We start from the raw sequence: 20,811 nt of genomic DNA, 5'->3' as shown, positions 1-20,811 counted from the left end.
CATCCAGATCTAGGGATATATAAATATGTACATAAGAGAGTCTGGAAAAGTCTAATATAACTTCACAGTTTCAGAAGTCTATAACGATTTTAGTATTGACATCAATGCATGACCACTTGGTGAAATAGCTCATTTACAAGTAAATGTGAAGACGGTTTGGCCTATTATGTTATATACAACTTTTTGAAAGTTGTTTTTGAAAAACATTTAGTTTACGATGTTGCAAACAGCTTATGTACAGGTGTGTATGAAGAAGGTTTAGCCTATGTGGTTGATAGAACTTATTTACAGGGAATTTACGGGTGGAAGTGAAAAAAGTTTGATCAGCAATGTCACATGTAGCTTACATACAGACATGTGATTAAACAGCTCTTGACTGTGACGTTCTGTGCATCTTATTTACGTATCTTCAATCTCCTAAAAGCCTGTTCTATGTGTTATGAGATAATGTTCATATTATTAAACTCTTTAACCTTAGCTATGCAATAACTTAGGTTGGTGTTTTCCAAACTGTGTGGCGTACCCACTGAAAGTATGTGTACAGATGTCTGGGCAGAAGAGCACGGTAATAACAACAGAAGAAACATAAGAGTTGGAAACGATGCTGTATGACAAAACTATCACTTTGTTATCAAACCAGTTTTTTATTTCGTATTTACTCACTACTTACAAACATTTTAATTAAAAATTATTACAAACAGGTTAAACAGTTGCTGATTCTGCTGTTGTCATTTGCGAAAATTCTTTTTGTTGTGAAACTTGGCGGAGTTAGAAAGCGCCGCGACTAAAAAGAATGGAAAAACACTGACTAAGATAAATGGAATAGAAAAAAAGAAATGCAATTATTTTATTCAATTTAAAAAAAATAGGAATACACATGTTGTAATATTAACTCGTTTCTTTGCAACTTTTACTTTAATCAAAGTATTTTTTGTCAATAAATCATTTCTGAGTTAAAATAAGCTTTCGGTGTCAACACTTTCCATTTTTCAATTATCAAACAAGATCACCGCAGTACAAAAGTTTAGAATACTTGCATTATATTTCTTCTAAGTATGTTATGTCTGAGGTTTTTGTGACAAAAAATGATTTATATGATATTGTTGTGTTTTTGTGCTTATATTTTACCAACAAAACAGAAATTCAGAAATTAGTGAACAAGGTTACCTTTCTTAGGAATTAAATGGTACATTTACACTGCTTGAAAACTACAGTTCATGGATCTTAAAGTTTACTATTTTCTCAAACTGACGAGAACTATCAACAGATAAAATTATTAGACTTAGGTAAGAGTAAAGTTTTAATGTATTTATAATTAATTACTAAAGCTAATATTTATCCAATGAAAATATAGATTTGAAATAACCTTTTATAAACATAGGTTTTATACATCTATGTTCGGCCCGGCATGACCAGGTGATTAGAGCGCTCGACTTGTGATCTGAGGGTTGCGGTTTCGGATTATCCGTCACTTTTAATGCTAATTACTTGTATGGAAAAATGAACCCTTTAAACACAGGTGTAATATTTGTTTTTGAATTTGGCACAAAGCTACACAAGGGTTACCTGCGCTTGCCGCACCTAAATTAGCAGTGTAAGATTAGAGAAAAGGCAGCTAGTCATCACAACCCATTGTCAACTCTTAGGCTACTCTTTTACCAACAAACAGTGGGACTATAACATTATAACTCTTCTAAGGCTGAAAGGGCGAGCATGTTTGGTGTGACGGGGATTCGAAACCGCGACCCTCATGGTCTATTGGAGAGCATCCTTAGATTATGAATCCAAGGATTCATGGTTCGCAAACGTATTTTCCAAAAACACACAACTCACCTCAAGATCATAAATGCTATATGAAAGTCACAGTCAAAAACAACTCTTCCATCAGATGAGGATAACCTAAGAGATAACTGTATGAGCTGTTTATCAAAGTTCTTTCTCAAGTCTATAAGGTCAAAATTGTGAGCATTTGTGCACAGATAGCCCTTGTGTAGCAGCGGGTAAAATTCTGAAACAAACAAACACGTTTCTAAACGAGAAGAATAAAATACTACTTAGAATGAATTAGGATGATTCTATTAACTAGTTGGAGCTATTTTTTCGAAATTCGATAGGTCTAATTTATTAATCAAAAATTTGGAGGGAAGGCAAATAATGAGTTTTCAAACAAAAATCATCGACCATTTGCTTAATAACAAAAAATATTGTTCGTCGAAATTTCTAAATCACCTGCACACCTCTTTGAAGAGATGGAATGTGCTACTAATTAGTTAAATTATTATGTGTGTGTTTTTTAATGGATTTTTGTATTGTTTGTTTGTTTTTGAATTTTGCGCAAAGCTACTAGAGGGCTCTCTGCGCTAGCTGTCCCTAATTTAGCAGTGTAAGACTAGAGGAAAGGCAGCCAGTCATCCCCACCCACCGCCAACTCTTGGACTATTCTTTTACCAACGAATAGTGGGATTGAGCGTCACATTTAACTCCCCCACGGCTGAAATGGCGAGCATGTTTGGTGAGACGGGGATTCGAACCCGTGACCCATATATTACGAATCGAGTGTCTTTCAAGTTCAACTTCTCAACTGATAAAAGACCAACGAATAATTCATACTTCAGCACTAGATTTGTAAAGAATACATCTAGTGTGTTAACTAACATTTCTTCCGGCAATTTTTTTTTTTTTGGAATCAAAATGTACGAAATGAAAGAAAATATGTAATTCCTTTAGAAATATATTGCTCAAACGCTGTAATACTTCCCAACGTCTTCAAGCAAGTTTTGAGTTGATAAAGTTCTTTTGGTTTTTAGAACAACAACAGAGACACCTTTCTCCAAGTTAGAAAACAATGCGCGTTAAAGCATTTGAAGTTTGTAAAAACACACTGTTTCAAACAGCTAAAATCTGTTTCGTTGTTGTTGTTATTGTTGTGGATGTTTACTTTCTGCGTCTATACATTGTAATATCGTATTCACTAGGCTATAATCTCGTAATTAAATATTACTGGTTTTAATTCAATAAGCAAATTAAGTAGCTTTAATTGACATTTTACTTTTACAATAGGCTCATATCTGATACTTAAATCATATAAACATATCAACTAAAAATATCGACAATAAAAGTACTATTTCGGTATGGAACAAATGTTTCATCTACGTAACAGGAATCTCAAAAATGTTTAAGCAAACCCTATTTAATATGTGTTTGTTACCGTGATCTTAAAACGAAAATAATTCAACTTCGACTGTTATTTATATTTTAGTTATAAGGTTCATCTTTATTAATATGTAGTTGTAAGTGTTTTAAAATTTTATACCCGAATCAACTGCTGAAAAAAATTATGAATTACTGTTGTAAGAATGTTGAAGCGTACAGCTATATATAGTAAACTGACAAAATGTTTAACATCTGTCTTGAATCATGAAAGGCACTAACGTATTCTATCTTATTTGCAATTTCTAGATGAATTCTGCATTAATTCACCTTAGATATTGCTGAAATCGTTTATCTGCGAATTCCCTTCAATATGGGAGTATTACAAATGAAGGCATGAAATAAAAAGTCGTCAGACTTCTCATTTTGCACATAGTAGCAAAGTGGCTAAACAGGTGTGTTGAAAATATCTATTAGAGTTTGTTTGTTAAAGGAATTCTCGCAACACTGCACAACAACAATCTAGACATGGTCGTCCTGAATATTAAAGAGACGAATAGAACAACTAATTGATTTGATTTCTCATGTCAGCAAATAGTTAGGCGGCCCTTGTTAAGTAACAAGATGAATAATAACACGAGTGGCATAACTGTTTATTTTCTAAGTTTATTTAAACATAGTAATAATTAAACTACTTATTAATGAAACACACACAACATTATAAAATGAAATCGACACATTATGCTTGCATAATTTTGTTTTTTAACGTTATTCGTATTTCTCACTTAAATACTAACGATGTTCTCTATAATGTAGGTAGTTGATTACACCAAATAATATTATCTTACAATAAGTTGTTTTGACTTATCAAGTAAATGATACGTAAGCAATCAAAAATTAACGTCTACAAATCATATTAATGTACAACAATCCAGACTCTTTTCTATCAGTATTATTTGTGTATGTCATATAACATTTCACACTAGTTATGTCCCTATTATTGAAATTTTTCGCGTGAATAACTTCTTCAGGTTTAAAGCTTAATTAGTTACTTTTTTCTGATATTATGGTTAGCGGGAACAAAATTGATGAGTTCAGGGATAAAGATTAAATGGAAGGCTACAATAACATGAGTGTACTTAAAACTGGTTAGATTTGAAAAATATTAATAATATAAGCTATTCTTGCTTAAAAATCCAGGTTATGAGTTATATAATAGTGACAGACGTTTTTACAAGTGTGGGGTAGATCATATACGGAATAAACATCAGTCTGTTGAAATTGAAGACAAAAAGAATGACATTCAAGAGGTTGAATCTGTATGGACTACAATCAGAGGTTTCAATTGTTGAAGACTTTGATTGGCAATTATTATGAGCCATCTGATCAAGCAGATTGTGACATTGAATGAGGTAAGAATTGTAACTGACGAGCACAGCAATGTATTACAATTACGAGAGACTTTAATTTTAAATACCTTGATTAGAAAGTGAGGGGGAGGGATTTTTGAAGTAATATAGATTTTTTTTTTTAATATCAAATGATAAAGAGTCAACCAAAGAGGTGCAATTTATCATTTATAGTAAACCATAATGGACATGTGTCTGCGAGAGTTGAAATGAGAAGACATTTATGAAAGACAAATCATTATAAGATAAGATCCTATATGTTGCTACACGTTGAAGTAAAAAGAAAAGAAATTTGTTTCTAATTTTAGGAAACTCAGTTTTGAGACCGTAATAAAATATAACGGCGAGCATGGCTAGGTGGTTAGGGCGTTCCACTCATAATTTTAAGGTCACGAGTTCGAATCCCCGTGAAACCAAACTACCCTCGTCTAGCTTAGCCAGAAGTTTGAAAGCAATCAAACTGATAAATTATATGTCTTGGTGAATTGAGATAAGAAATTAAAAATATGATGCGAGATTGACGAAAGATAAATTTCAAATTATATTGCTCTTAATTCAAGGTAAGCATGTTCCTACCAACAAGAAAATAATAAAATGGAAGATTAAATCTGATTGATTATATTACTAAAAATAAGATAAATAAGGGATAAATACGTTATGTTTAAAATATTTAGTGGCAAGTAGGATGGAATATTTAAAGAAATATAGAAAAGCTGAAGGTGTGGATAGAAAAGAAATTAGGAAATATAAAAGGTCTTAGGACAAACAGTTAGTGGAAATGTAGTTTTAACTGAAATTATGTTATAAATAGGCAAAATATTACAATGGAGATTAGGCACTTAAAGAATGCTGTTGACAACGTTTTTGTAAAATACTATGAAATAACTAAGCTTTTAAATATTTTATTTTTATTTTTACAAGAGACGATGTTAATAATATTTCTGGATTTGCACATTATATTTGAGAAATATTATAATGGACGTGAATTATATAAATTTTAAGCCCCTGACAGCGAAAAGCAATACTGAGAGATCAGGAAAGAGATAACGCATAAGTACGTATAATTTAAAGACAACAAGGGACCATTATAATAAACTATAAAATAAGAAAAAAACACTCAAAGCCTGTCTTTATTATTCAACTATTTTCAAGCCTTCCCTAAAACTCCTTTAAATTAACTGCATTTACTACATGTGAAGGCAACCCAATATATTGACTATCTACCCTGGATAAAACATGAAGCTGTCTTGATTAAAAATGACCTCTACTCAACCAAAATTTCTATGGATGTCACCTAATCCTACCATTATTACTATTTAATATTAAAAAGAAGTGATGCGTCAATTCTTCTTTAAAATCTTAAATACCTCAAACAGATCCCTCCTTATTCTTTGTTTTTCAAGATAAATAGATTCAGGGGTCTTAATTTATCCTTATATGACAACCTTTTCATTCCAAGCATATTATTATAGTAGACCCCTTTGAAACTTTTCCAATAATTCAATGTCCTTTCTAAGCAAAGTAGCCCAAAAATGAAAACACAATATTCCAAATATGGTCTAACCAATGACCTTTATAATGGTATTATAGTCTCTTTGAGTTTGTATTCAATATTTCTGTTGAAATAGCCTAAAATCCTAAGGCATAAGAGACTGATTAACAAGTAAATGTGAATTTGGTGTATCTGGATTTTCGGAAAGTATTTGATGAAGTGACACTTAAAAACCGTAATCTACACAAGCAATAACCACTTTACAAAATGTCAAAATATTAAAAAGGCAAAATATGTCTTTAGTAAAACAATGCTGACTATTGAACAAATTTGTAAACATTGTTATTTTATTTTAAAAGTATCGTTTATCAAACTATAAAAACCATTTATCAACACTGATATAAGATTAATAGGCCTTTTACCACAAGGAGAGTTTTGATCACCCCTGTATAGAAAAGTAACATCAGCCAACTTCCTTTTCCGGTATTATCCAATTATTAACAGACTTAGAAAAGATGGCAACAAGTGGCTCTCATATGGTATTCTTAATACTCTTCAAAACTCTTGGGTAAATATTAACTGGCTCAGAAGACTTATCATTCTCTAACATCCTTAGTTTTCTTCTGAGTTTGTTTAATCAGCTCTCTCGATCTTCTGTAATCCTCAAAATTTTCCATCATTACAACCATCTTAAAGTTTTATATTTATAATACCTTTCTTTCATTTAATCCTTTACACCATTATTGAGCATTCCTTTCTCTGTAAGGAACATGCTTGTCTTGAACATTTCAAACACATTTTCAAGATGTTTCCACATTTAATTAGTGGTTCCGTTAAATTCAACTGCTAAATTCACAGCACGCAACTCTTGTCTTACTCTCATCAAAATTAATTTTTTGATGTTGTTTTGAATTAAGTACATAGCTACTCAATGGGCTATCTGTGCTCTACCCGCCATGGGTATTGAAACCCGATTTTTAACGTTGTAAGTTCGCAGATATACCGCTGAGCCATTGCGGGGCTAATGTTTTTGAAACGGTAAATTAAATATTGTTTTCTGACGAGTATAAAAAAAAGACCAAAGATTAGATATGTGAGTTTCTTCCTTTTATTTTTATGTCTGAGGGTTGAAGAATCGCTATATTACTCATATTTCTAAATAGATGGATAAAAGTTTATTAGAAACTATATATATATACCAGTTAGCCTTACTTCTATAGTTGGAAAAATTGAGTTTGATAGAAGAAACTTTGCAAAATCATTTAATGAAATATTATATGAAGAAGGAATATCAACATGGATTCACTACAGGGAGATTTTTTTGTTTTGAGTTTCGCACAAAGCTACTCGAGGGCTATCTGCGCTAGTCGTTCCCAATTTAGCAGTGTAAGAGTAGAGGGAAGGCAGTTAGTCATCATCACCCACCGCCAACTCTTGGACTACTCTTTTACCAACGAATAGTGAGATTGACCGTCACATTATAACGCCCCCACGGCTGAAAGGGTGAGCATGTTTGGTGCGACTGGGATTCGAACCCGCGACCCTCGGATTACGAGTCGAACGCCTTAACACACTTGGCTATGCCGGGCCCACTATAGGGAGATCTTCACTTTCTAGCTTGTTAACTCTTGTGGATAGATGTGGCACTCGACTCGTAAGCTGTGGGAAAATTATAAATTATACTCAATCCCATTATTTGTTGTTGAAAGAATAGTCTAAGAGTTGGCGGTGGATGGTGATGACCAGCGAGCGTCTTCTCTCTAGTTTTGTACTAATAAATTAGGGACGGCTGGTAAACAGTATTTACTCCCAATTCGTGGATTTCTCTAATCAAATGGTTGAATTAACAGCCACTCTTATAACGCATCTACATTCTAAAGTTCAACGTCTTGTGACAATAGGATGTGAGCCATTGACCCTCAGATTCATAGTCCAACATGATAGCTATTAGGCCACGCTCTGCCTCTGGCGGACAATATCCTCAGTAGGTGACTATGTTGACGGCAATAATACTCACGTGAAATGATTTTAATTCACGTTACCGACCATATTCACCTCGCCTGATTATATTCAAATCAATTTCTAATGATAATAATACCACTTGACAATAGCCATCACGATAGTAATAAGAAAAAATATAATGATACGAATTGACAATATTCACAACAGTGGAAGTTGATGTGATAATAATGACATCAAATAGTTCACGAACACTTTTTCACAGGCCCTCTTAGAGGTTTAGAAAGGTCCCAGGCTATAAAAATAAACGATGCCACCAATAGCCTAAAAGAAATGAGAAACATAATTTGATTATTGTTGTGTAGCATACATTTATTACCATGATTTAAAAAGTCGTGAAATTTAAGAAGTGCCTAACATTGAGGCTCAATAACTGACTTGGTTATACTAGCTGATAGTATTCACAGTAGCAGTAACTGAAAATGCATCTGAAGACAGCTCCCTCTGCAAGTCATGATACTCTGCAGGCAAACACGTTTAAGTAAATACACAGTTTGAAATGAGTAAATGTATCTCTAAGATAGTGAAAATTCAAATATATTCACATAATTAAGGAAGTTTTTTATTACTGTTAATATTTAATACAAAACAGCTTTTATCAATTAAATGTATAACAGTGTCACCTGGACAAACGGAATTTTGTTGTTGTTTTAACAGTTAAAACTTTGACAGTCTTTTTTTATATGCATTTTTGTAGAATTACGTTTACAGAAGATCTTGATAAGTCTTTTCTTCAGTTTTAATTGTTTAGTTATATTCGTATAATCTCTCAGTATTGTTAAAATTGAGATTAAATATCTTTATATCCAAAAATGTTACAAAAATACACAGGCTTTCATAGGGTGTCCTAACTTTTTCACATGACTGTAGGTGTCAGAGTAACGTGTATGAGGCTGTTATAAAAGTTATGCACGTGACGTCATGCACCTGACCGGCTTTGTTTATTCTACCATATTGGACGTAATAACAAATTAGTGAAATAACGATGACCTTATTTTCTGTTAAATACTTAGAACTGAATCGTGTAAATAATATCAGTTGGTTGAACAAAATACAGGGCTGACGTAGTTACAATCACATTCCTAACATATTAAACGTATTTTCTTCCGGAGAATGAAATTATCATGAACATTGGGCTATCTGTTGTGTCTGCCAAGGGGAATCGAACCCCTGCTTTTAGCGATATAGATCTGAAAACGTCTCACCGTCTCACCGGAGAATATCATGAATGAATATTAATCAAAGAACCACAAAAGCTACAAGAACATGAAACATATTTTGATACAGACCCAACCAACTCATCAAAAACAACACTTTATCCCAATCCACAGTTATGATTATTTATATATATATATATATAAACATGTGGTTAATGTGTGAACTACTGGTAATGTAATTTAATTTTTACCATTTTACTGTCAAACAAGATCACTAGTTCACTAATCTGAAAATATAACTTTTGTTATAAATTGTGTTGAGTCATTTTAGCAAATTAATTACACATACATCAACACATCATCTCAAAAACTGTAAATATATTTAGCAGCCTGTAGGTGGTGCTTGTTTAATGTAAATATTTGGATAAAATCATACATTAAAAAACTTTACTAGTATATGTACATGTAGCGCAACATTAGAATGCAGACGTTGTGTAGATAAACAATTAGATCTAGATTCAGGTCTAACGTCCCGGCAGAGCGTGGTGGTTAGGGTACTCAACTTGTAATCTAAGAATCACGGGTTCGCATCCCCTTCACACCAAACATACTCACCCTTTCGACCGTGGGGACGTTATACTTGGTAGTTAATCCCAGTATAGAGGTTTTGCGTGAACCTATTAGTGTCACGTGACCACAACGAGGTTTGTAAACATACCGCCATATTGGGTGGTAAGTGTTCCGCATGACTGAACGAGTTAACAACTGCTGTATTCAGTACTATTCACATGTAAATGGATGTCGCTGGCTTTTCATCACTTGTAGCACACCTGACAGGTGCTGAAAAGGCCAGGTATGAGAAAAACGTGAAGGAACTGGGTGTAGGAGACCCGTATATGCTCCCGCCACGTGTATTTACGCCAGTAATATCCAGCCAAGACAACGTTGCTCAGAGTCAGACTGTTGCCGGAGTAGATCTGCCAAATATTACATATGGTGACATTTATATATATTTGATAAACAGGACTTCCACCTATACAAATGAAAGTCTAAAAGGTTACAAAAAACTTTGTAAAAAGAAACAATAATCACATCAGGTTGTCACTATTTCGTTATTGGCTTTGGTGTAAATTTTAAATTCTATGAAAGCAAGGTTAAGCAGCCCAGCAGCAGCTTCATGTCTCTTTTGTTGTTCTTTTCTCCTTTTGGTCACTTCTTTCCTGTTTTCATATTTACACAATTCAGCAGCTTTTCTTCTCTTCAGGGGAGAACGTGTAAAATGAAATATGGAAGGTACATAGTCAGGTGATAGGGGATCGTCACTCTTCGTCCCTGAAAAAGAGTACAATAATTTAGTTAAGATATAGATCTACAGGCATCATCAGATAATATTTATATATATAACAGATACACTGTACACTTTTAACTGAATATATATATATAACTGAATATGCTGAACATTGTTTAACAACTGAACGTACAGTTAAAAAAGTAATTATTTGCACACATTTTTAATCTTGTGCCAGTTGTGGTTTTCTGATGAATCACTTAAATTGGTCCTTTAAGAGATATTAACATTTTATCTTAATGTACAAATGGAACCTATATAACCTATTCATCATGAATGATATTGTTCCTTCAGTAAATTTACTATTCAGTTATTTAAAAGTAAAAGAAAAGTGTGCAAAAACATTTCTTTGACTAGTGCTGCAGTGTGTTCTGCTATACATATATCATGCATGTAAGTTTCAATTTATTCAGCCTGGCTATAGATGAATTATACATACCTGACACAAAATGTTTACTACAAAGTCTGGTGTGCTCTGTGGGTGTCCAGTTTTTCCTATTGACAGCTGCAATCCATCGTCTTCTTCGGTCGGGATCTTTAGGAAATCTGTAGTATGACACATTTTCCACCTGTCCATGTCGATTTGAACAGTTAAACGCACAACACGAGTGTACCATCGCGCACTTTGACTATGAATCACCCTTGTGTTGGAATATAAACACGCCGAGCGTGCCATCCATCATGGCGGTCAGCGGTAACTAGGTCAAGAGTGACGTCACACGCAAAACCTCTATACGTTGGTAAAATAGTATCTCAAAATTTAGCGGCGGGTGGTGATGACTGTCTTCTTTCCCTGTAAGTTTAAACTAGTAAATTAGGGTCGGCTAACGTAGATACCCCGGGTATAGCTTTTGGTGAAATTAACAAAAAAACAAATACACAAACAATCTAGACTTAAGAATAATAAATTTGATAAACGTTATAAAAAAACCTAAAACACAAGTCGATTCTCTTTAAAACGGCATGAATCGTCTAGATACGTGAAATACTGCTAAGTAAGTTTGTTTTTGAATTTCGGCCAACCTACACAAGGACTATTTGCGCTAGCCGACTCCAGTTTAGCAGTGTTGGACTAGAGGAAAGGCAGCTATTCATCATCACCCTCTGTCAACTCTCTGGCTATTCTATTACTAACGAATAGTGAAATTAACAGTCACTTTGCAATACGCCAATAGTTGAAATGGTAAACATGTTTGGTGTGACGGGAATTCGAAACCGTTACTCTCAGACTGGTGGTCGAGCGCCCTGCACTGGCCATGCAACGTTCTAATATAGCGTTAATGAAGGTATACCAGTGATATAGTGTTAGTGAAAGTTGTTGAAATTGTAAAGTAATATATAGCAACGATATACTGAAAGTAATATCCGTCATGTAGAACATTAAGTGATAATTTTTAACTGGAAGTCAGTGTAATAGTTGATATAGAAATAAGTTTAATAATGATTCTCATGTTGCTTCGTTTCTTAATTCAACTAATTTTAAAGACTATCTCCATCTTGAAAAGTCCTTCATCTGAACACATCTTTATAATCCACGTACATGATTAGTTTTCATGACCATCACATACTTTTCCAATTGTGACAAAGTCTTAGTGACATCAAACTACCTCCTAAATATCAAATAATGTTGAAATGTGGTTTTGATGCAAGTATTATTAAGATTTAAAATCTTTTTTGTTAGAATATTTTAAAGAACCCTATCTAATAAAAATACAACTACATGGAATCAGATATTACTGTGACGTCATATTAATATGTCATATCTGTGATCTGGCATTACAGATAAAACATACAAATAAGTTATGATGGTAAATATTTTGTATAAAGAAAGCCAAGTAATTCTACCTTGAAACTTACAAACAGAAGGATCAATATATATTTATATATATATATAAATCCAGATAATGCAAGTAAGAATAACTATAAGTCACAATGAAAAAATAAGTAAAGAAACGAGGACCAGGCATATGGTCCTGAGAAAGTAGTTAGTATTTAAAAAAAAAGCATGTAGGCAAATTTAAGGATAAAAGGAAATAACAAAAAATACATCATAAGTCAGAAAACGAAGCAAATCTCTCGTTTAAAACTCGTAAATTTCTAAAAACATCTTTTCAGGTGTAAAAAGTAGAGGGGAATTAATTTTAACAAGTAAAAACTATAAAGGGAAAGAAAAAAACAGGAAGGTGGTGTCTACTGCAATTGATGGAAGGCTTTTGCTGCATTATAAGAAATCTCGTGAGTTAAAATTGTAGTTGCTTAACGAGAAAATCTCTAAGGCAAACGGACAGAGAAGAGAGCTTATCTGTGTGAAAAGGTTTATCTTGTGTCAGAAGGAGCTGTACCAGCCAAGTAATATATCATTCCGCTGAAAAATCCCTGGCATACCATCTTCTGCAGGTTGATTCTTTGGAGATCTGGTATGGAAAGGAGGTGGACAAATTTCGGATGACTCCACCCAACCATGTGAAAGAAGGTGGACCAGTTTAGATGTATTGTGTTGACTGGGATGTTCCCCCCTAACACGGAAAAGGATGTATTGTGTTAGCTAGGATGCCCCTACCCGATCATGGAAAAGAAGGTGGACCAGTTTAAATGTACTGTGTTGGCTAAAATGTCCCCCTCCTAACATGGGAAAGAAGGTGGACCAGTCAGCAAATCTACACTTAAGAATGTCATTTTACACCCAACTTAGTGACGCATACTTTCAAGATGGGAGAAGATCGTACCTGGTATGTGCGTTTTTTTCACTAGTGTGTTTCTCCAAGAAGAGAAGAGCACACTCCAATCGAATTCTTTAGACACTTTCCGAGGAGTGCTCATCGAGGTTCCTACATCAAGTCAATGTGAGATTCTCAATAAGATTCCTGTTATTAGGTGTTTAGGGGTAAGATATCGTATCAATACTAATATTTTCTTACACTGAAAATATATTCCCGATAGATACTTTACTTTCCTCACATTTCTAGTGCTTCTTTTATGTCAACTTTGAAGACTGTTTTCTACTTTAAATAGGAAGCCAGCTGCCAGCTGTGACAGTACAATATGTTTCAATGGATCGTTGTGTGCTTGCTTATTTACATGATACAACGCAGCTGAACCAAGTTGAAACGTGGGTAGGTGAAAGTTTTAAGGCTAGTACGAGCAAACATATTTTCGCATATTAAAGGCTACACTGAGCAAAAATAGCAGTTATGTAAGAACAGAAAGATATTCTATCAAAAATAGTACGAAACCAGATATTTTAGAGTATGTACAATAATCTGCTATAACTTTCCATATGGGTATACTTTTAATTTTTTTTTAAAACGGTGGCTAACAAAAATTTTGCGAATCTTATTACATTATCTTTCCAAAATAAAATTTGTATCAACCAAGCAAACATTTCGAATATTCTGAATTCATCATGGATGGATACAGAGGGGGGAATGTGGTGATGCATCCCCCCCATTGGCCATACCAAAATTGTGTAGGTTAATGGGAAATCAGAAATATAAAGTACTGATGATCTCAATTAGAGTATTTTTGCTGTATGTTTACTTGTAACATGTTATTTAGGAATATATGAAAGTTCATTGTCACATGCACTATGTTGTGTGATTCAATATAATGCTGTACGATTGATTACTTTAACTTGATATTTTAGAATAAAATCAATAAATGAGAGTTCATAGTCATATATGTTTCTTTTCTTTGTTTCTAAATTAATTCCATGAAATTTACGTTGCAGTAACAAGAAAAAGTTTACTTGGGGTCGGGTTTAAGTCGCTGTTACTTAGTCGCTCATCCCCCCACCAAAAACTCCTGTATCCACCACTGGAACTCATCCAATTAAAGTGGCAGACGAATAGAAATCCGTTTTCTCCGTCGTCTCTTGTTATAATTTCCTTTACGTTTCAGCCAGTAAATTTCAACTTATCTCAGTTAATTATGCTGTAGTATATTTGATGTGTGAGTGTTTTATTATAGCAAAGCCACATTGAGCTATCTGCTGAGTCCACCGAAGAGTACATTTGGCAGAATTCTGTAAATCGAAACAAACCATTAACTATAAATATAACTATGTAAATAAAACTCAACATGTAACATGGTAAATGATAATGAATGTAACATCTAAAATCAATCTTTAAATAAAATCAGGAATAACAACTTCATATAAAGTACAAAATGTCTAAATAAAAATGTCAAAAAATAATTTATTGAAAAAATATTGAGAAATAAACATTTTTGCAAATATAACATCAAATAAAATTAACGTATATTATGTGTTTGTTATTTCTGTATTAAAGCCATATTGGGCTATCGCTTGCGTTCTTCAGTGAGAATAATTTAAACCTTGACATGGGAACTAAATGGTATTAAAAGATAAAAAAAAAACATGGTAGAAGTTGTATGATGGTAATCAAATGCTAGGATTAAATGTGTTCAAATTACTTGTATGCAATTGAAACCTAAAGTTGGCAAACATCTCATCCAGTTTTTAAGCATTCCGTTTCAATGTTTTCTTTATCTCTTTGTGAGCAGTGCTTTAACAAATGACTTTAATGTCTATAAACATAAAATTAATTGTTCATTAAACGCTTTAAAAATACCCTCTAAATATAATATAATAATAATAATAAATTTATTAAGCAATAAATTAGACACAAAAAATCAAATAACAATATAAAACCATCAACAAAGAGTTAACTCGTTCTGTGATGGTTAAACACATAATAAAGTAAAATCAAAACTTACAAAATCAAAATAAAGTTCCCAGAATATTATCATCAGTATTTAAGATCCATTGTTTTAAGTATTTCTTTTGATTAACACGATTAATAGAAGATCTTATACTATAAGGAATAAAATTATGAATACGAGATGCCAAATAAAGATATTGATGAAGTGTAACTGTTTTACGTGGTGTGGGTACATTAATTGGAAAAAAAGATTGAAGTCGTGTAAAATATAAAGTGACTTTAAAAGGCCTATTAAAAGAAACATGCATTGTAGATAAAGCTAAAAAATATAAATAAAGTTTATCATATGAAAGAGGGGAGTTAAATTTACTGAAATCGGTATCAAGCCTATGGGTAAAAATAAGAGAGAAAACACTTTTTTGCAACTTGTGAATAGGAATTAAAAAAGTCTTATATGTACCACCCCAAATTGAAATACAATATTGTAAGAAAGATTGAAAGAGAGCATAATATACACTTAACAAAATATGATAAGGAGCACAATGACTAAGTTCAAAATTAGCATAGAACTATATTTTAATTTATTAACTAAAGAATTAATATGAAATTGCCAATTTAATTTTCGATCTAAAATAATTCCTAAATATTTAACAGAGGAAACTTGAGTCAATTTGGGACACTTACAATTAGAGTAAGTATAACAATCATTGGAATGATAAAAAATATAAGGAAAAGCTGGAATGACACCATAAAGGTTAAACTGAAGAAGAAAAGATTTAGATATATTTAAGGATAAGTCATTACAGAAAAGCCAATTTTTAATTTTATTAAGATCACTAGAAATAATGGCTTCATTAATTAGATTTGGCTTACTATAAACAACAGCAATATCATCGGCATAGGCTTGGATATCTCCAGAAAACTGTTGATAAAGAATATCATTTATATAAATGAGAAATAATAAAGGGCCCAGAACAGAACCTTGTGGTACTCCAACATTAATTGTAAGCCAATCACTATAATTATTATGGATACAAACCGATTGCTTTCTATTGTGAAAGTAAGAAAAAAAAAACAATCAAAAACAATGCCTCTAAAACCATAATAAGATAATTTATTTAACAAAATTTTATGAGTAACAGAATCAAAAGCTTTGGCTAAGTCAAGAAAACAGCAATTGGATGAAGATCAGAATCCAAAGCTTCTGTAATACTTCCCACAAGTTTAGCAACAGCAACCTCCGTTCCAAGCCCAGGCCGAAAGCCAAATTGAGAAGGAGACAAAACTGAATGTCTATCAAGAAATGATAAAATTCTAATCTTCCTAAATTTCTCAAATTGTTTAGAGAAATGTATTAATAAGGAAATAGGTCTATAATTCGTAAAATCAAAAATATTACCAGATTTATAAATAGGAATGACCAATGATAACTTTAAAGCATTAGGAAACTTCCCTTGAGTAAAAGATAAATTAATTATAAAAGTCAAAATTGGTACAAAAAGATTAGCATTAGCTTTCAAAATCTTAACCGAAACACCATCTACACCATTAGAAGCTGAATTTGATAAGGAGAAAATATTATTCATAGTTTCAGATACAGTAACAGGATATAGGTAACAAGAAGAAGAAGGAGCAGGAGGCATGCCCTGAGAACAAAATTTAGGATCGGAGCAAGTAGATTTAGCAACATTAACAAAAAAATAATACAAATCAGATAAATCAGTAGTACCAAAATTACAAAATTTCTTTTTTTTTTTTTTAACATCAATAATAGAGTTAACAATATTCCAATTCTGTTTAATAGTTTTAGCATTCTTAAACAGGTTATGATAATAAGTCCATTTAGTCTTACGGGTCAAGCTAACAAATTCAGCACGACAATTTGATGAAGTTCCTTAAGACCCTAAGATATGTTATTTTTTTCTAGGAAATGAAAACACATAACTCACTAACAGTTTGAACAATAAGTTAACTGGTTAAATTAGAGAAATATTAACTTTTTAATGAATTATGAATGTTCCTATACTGAACTAAATGAATATTTATGGCATTAAAATTAATTTCAAACAAACAATCACAATGACAACTTATTACCTTTCCTTATTGAGATACTGTCATGTTATTAACAAACACAATTACAGTTCTGAATGTTTATGACACAATCAGTTTATGTGTGACAAATACAATTTCATTTCACTAAACTTAACTAAATGAAATAAATATGAATTTGAAAATGTGGTATATTTTGCTGTTATTTATCAAACTTTCAAAACCTATGTACCTTACTTAAGTTTTTATCATAGCGAAACATTCATATCTCATACCGGAAAAAGTTTGAGTTACAGTAACAATTTAAATTATTTATATCATTTATTATGTTTCTCTCAGACACAAACCTACTCAGATCGACCAATACAAGAAGTAATTATTGAATATTTCAGTTATATTAACAACTAATAAACAATAACATGTCACATTTTAAGATGTGAATCATAGTGTTATTAATTCATAACAAGTTAGTGTAGAATATCCTGTTTGTTGTCAACATTATACATACCTGTTCTACTGCTATTTAAAAAGTTAGTGTCGAACTTTGTCTTCATCCGTAGATTTTCACCCTCAACACGAGAAGTGGCCGTCGTAAACAGGAGACAGATGAACGGATAGACAGACACCACGGTTCACAGTATATATAAAACAAGTAGTAGGTGATGTTCTCTGTTCAATCTCGATTGGATTTCGTACTTCTTTGTGACCTAACACTGAATGAGTGTCACAAAATTATAAAGACTAAAGTATTTCTGAGAAAACCTGTTCGTATAAATTTAAAATTATGTTTTACTTAAAATTTAATATGTGGGTGTGCACTCAATATCTGAAAACTGCTCACAAGTTGGGGTAGTATAAAAACAGATAAGTTAAAAAGATGGGTTAAAAAACAAAAAGCACGGAGCAATACTGTGATAGGTAATGGCTCTTTTAAACTCACAATTTATGTTTTAGTTCCAGATTAGTTTTAACCACATATCATACACCTGGCATTTCGCCTGAGTGAAGACATCCGAATTTATCTTTCTTCATGGTTTGTCCATATTTTCACGTATGAAGACTGCGAGGCCTGTTGTACTAACAAAACAAAGCGCCATCTAGTAGTAAGAGCTAATGAAATATGGAATTGTTCATTAAAATACACAGAAAAGTTGAGTGACTTAAGATTTTCGTTCATACTCCAACATAGTGAAGAAACACACCACGAACTTTAAATTTTAAAAATTCTTTGTAAGGCTAACACTGATCTGGAATAAGTACTCAAAGAAACCATCTACATCAAATAACTTTCATAAGCACCGAATATTATGTAGTCTTCACTAAAATAGCTCATTTTAAAATGTTTACAGCATTTTTATAGTAAGTAATTTACTTAATCTGTATTTTAGTTTTTATTAAATGATCGTTGTTTCAGCACTGTATTTTATTTAGTTAGTTGGAAATGATGTATTTTTTATTTTGCTTTAAATATTGAAGATGGAATCTGTAAAATATTGGAAAAGTATATAAAAGAATTTCTTCATCTCAAGTGCAGTTATGCTATTTACCGTCAAACATCGTTTTCCTTCAAGTACACTGATTGCTAATGTCTTGATATGACTATATCTAAATAAACTGTCGCCTGTATGCTGTGCCTCTGAAACATGAGATTTTAAAGTTAAAAGGTCAACGTTGACATTTGCTTTCTTTCAGAATGCAAACTTCGATAAGTCATTCCAAAGTTTTTCCACTTCAAAGAACCAAACCGAAATGTGCAAAATTCGTTAGCTTATCAGATTTATCTTAAGAGATTATTGGTTTGTTTTAAATTTTGTTCAAAGCTATTCGAGAGCTATCTATACTAGCCGTCCGTAATTTAGCAGTGAAAGAATAGAGGCACTTAGTCATCACCACCCACCAACCTCTCGTTCACAAACGAACAGTCCGATTGACCGTGACAATATCCCCCCCTTCCCCGACTCACGTGATAAAGGGGGAGCATGTTTGGTGGAACAAAAGTTGGATCAAGGATTTCGAACGAAACATGGATAGAACAGACAACTTACTGAAACAGTTCAGTGTTATACACCAAATAAATGTTACAAAATTAAAATTATTGAGAATATCTGAGTAAAGCTGTTCGTACAGATTTATAATTATTTTTTGCTTAAAATTTAAAATGTGGACCAAGCCCCATCTATTAGTATTGTTTTTCAATTTCGCGCAAAGCTACTCGAGGGCTATCTTTGCTAGCCGTCCCTAATTTAGCAGTGTAAGGCTAGAGAGAAGGCAGCTAGTCATCATCACCCACCGCCAACTCTTGGGCTACTCTTTTACCAACGAATAGTGGGATTGACCGTCACATTATAACGCCCCCACGGCTGAAAGGGCAAGCATGTTTGGCGCGACGGGGATGCGAACCCGCGACTCTCAGATTACAAGTCGCACGCCTTAACCACCTAGCCATGCCGAGCCCTTTCTATTAGTAAGATCTAATGGACATATGAGACTTCCAAGAAAACACAAAAAATGTTGTGTAACCCCTGTTCTTCCTTTACAGAAAATTCTACCTCTTTTACTTTTTATAAATTTATTTCTAAGATTCATCATAATCCTCTGAGCCCTATAGAAATATTTTAAAAAAACTATCACTAAATAAATATATTCATGTTATATCGTCTAGCAATACTATTGTTATTCATAACTAAAATGACCACTTAATCAAAACGTTAGTTATTCTTGAGAACTCTCTCAGATTTAAAATCCTTATCAATGATCCTTAATTTATTACCACGGGTATGAAAACCAGGTAAGACGGTACAAATGACATTTTTTGATACTATTAATTTTTCTTTAAGGTATAACTGAGATCACTTCAAGAATAAAGTGGTAACGTTGGATTTTGTTGCTATGATCACAGAACTGTTTTACCTTATTAATGATATGTTTATTTACTTGTTTGTATTCCTTGTATTCTTATGTATCGTAAGATATTTGTATTTCAGTAAAAACGTACAGCTGAATGGTTTTAAAAAAGGGAGGGTGTTGACATTGAGAGAAGACTGGAATCTGAAAAGGTCACAAGGTGGAGAAGTGTCCTCTTGGGTATAGGTTTTTCACTACTGTCACGGCAGTGAATCATATTATACCATATTATAGTAAAGCCTCAAGTTTAGAAAGAAAAACACAGTATAGAATCTTAAGAGGTACTGAATAAACATTAAGCTGAAAATTATTCTAAGTTCACAGAAAGTATAGATAACTGACAATTTAACCTTTAGTTTGAGAGACAATCAGCACGAGGCGACAGCAGTAAGTAGTAGTACGTCGTTGTAAGTTCGTTACATATGAATAAAAGAAAGAAATACTTTGAAACTTATAACAATAAACTTCTTCTTTAGCATTAGTAGAGATATTATTAATTAAGATACTTACATTGCTTTGACATCAAAATTGTTAGTGATACGTCATAGTGTAGCTCTCGCTGTAAAAAAAGAAAAATTATAGTTTTGTTTTTGTATTTGTTAAC

The 20,811-nt window shown here is 32.6% G+C and overlaps 1 protein-coding gene across 2 annotated transcripts; it reads right to left on the bottom strand.

The window, feature by feature from the left end:
- Positions 1–5,399: 5,399 nt before the first annotated feature.
- On the bottom strand, positions 5,400–18,369 carry LOC143225785 (THAP domain-containing protein 2-like). Of its 2 annotated transcripts, XM_076455779.1 has the most exons (4): positions 18,244–18,369; positions 17,812–18,016; positions 11,015–14,596; positions 5,400–10,559 (listed from the first exon to the last, which is right to left on the bottom strand). In XM_076455779.1, the coding sequence occupies exons 3-4, from the start codon at positions 11,190–11,192 to the stop codon at positions 10,321–10,323; spliced, it is 417 nt and encodes a 138-aa protein (XP_076311894.1). In that variant the 5' UTR covers positions 11,193–14,596; positions 17,812–18,016; positions 18,244–18,369; the 3' UTR covers positions 5,400–10,320. The 2 variants fall into 2 exon arrangements, with proteins under 2 accessions (XP_076311894.1, XP_076311893.1); XM_076455778.1 differs by having other exon boundaries at positions 17,812–18,369.
- Positions 18,370–20,811: the final 2,442 nt, after the last annotated feature.

This window comes from Tachypleus tridentatus, chromosome 9 (genome assembly GCF_004210375.1).
Source record: "Tachypleus tridentatus isolate NWPU-2018 chromosome 9, ASM421037v1, whole genome shotgun sequence".
NCBI classification, from domain to species: Eukaryota; Metazoa; Arthropoda; class Merostomata; order Xiphosura; family Limulidae; genus Tachypleus; species Tachypleus tridentatus.
Note: the sequence above shows the minus strand (reverse complement) of the source record. Positions and strands in the feature narration are given on the sequence as shown.

Coding starts and splice junctions, on each gene's coding strand:
- LOC143225785 (XM_076455778.1), bottom strand. CDS start 11,192: ATGGTACACTCGTGTTGTGCGTTTAACTGTTCAAATCGACATGGACAG. Junction 10,560..11,014: donor TAGTAAACATTTTGTGTCAG/GTATGTATAATT, acceptor ACTCTTTTTCAG/GGACGAAGAGTGACGATCCC.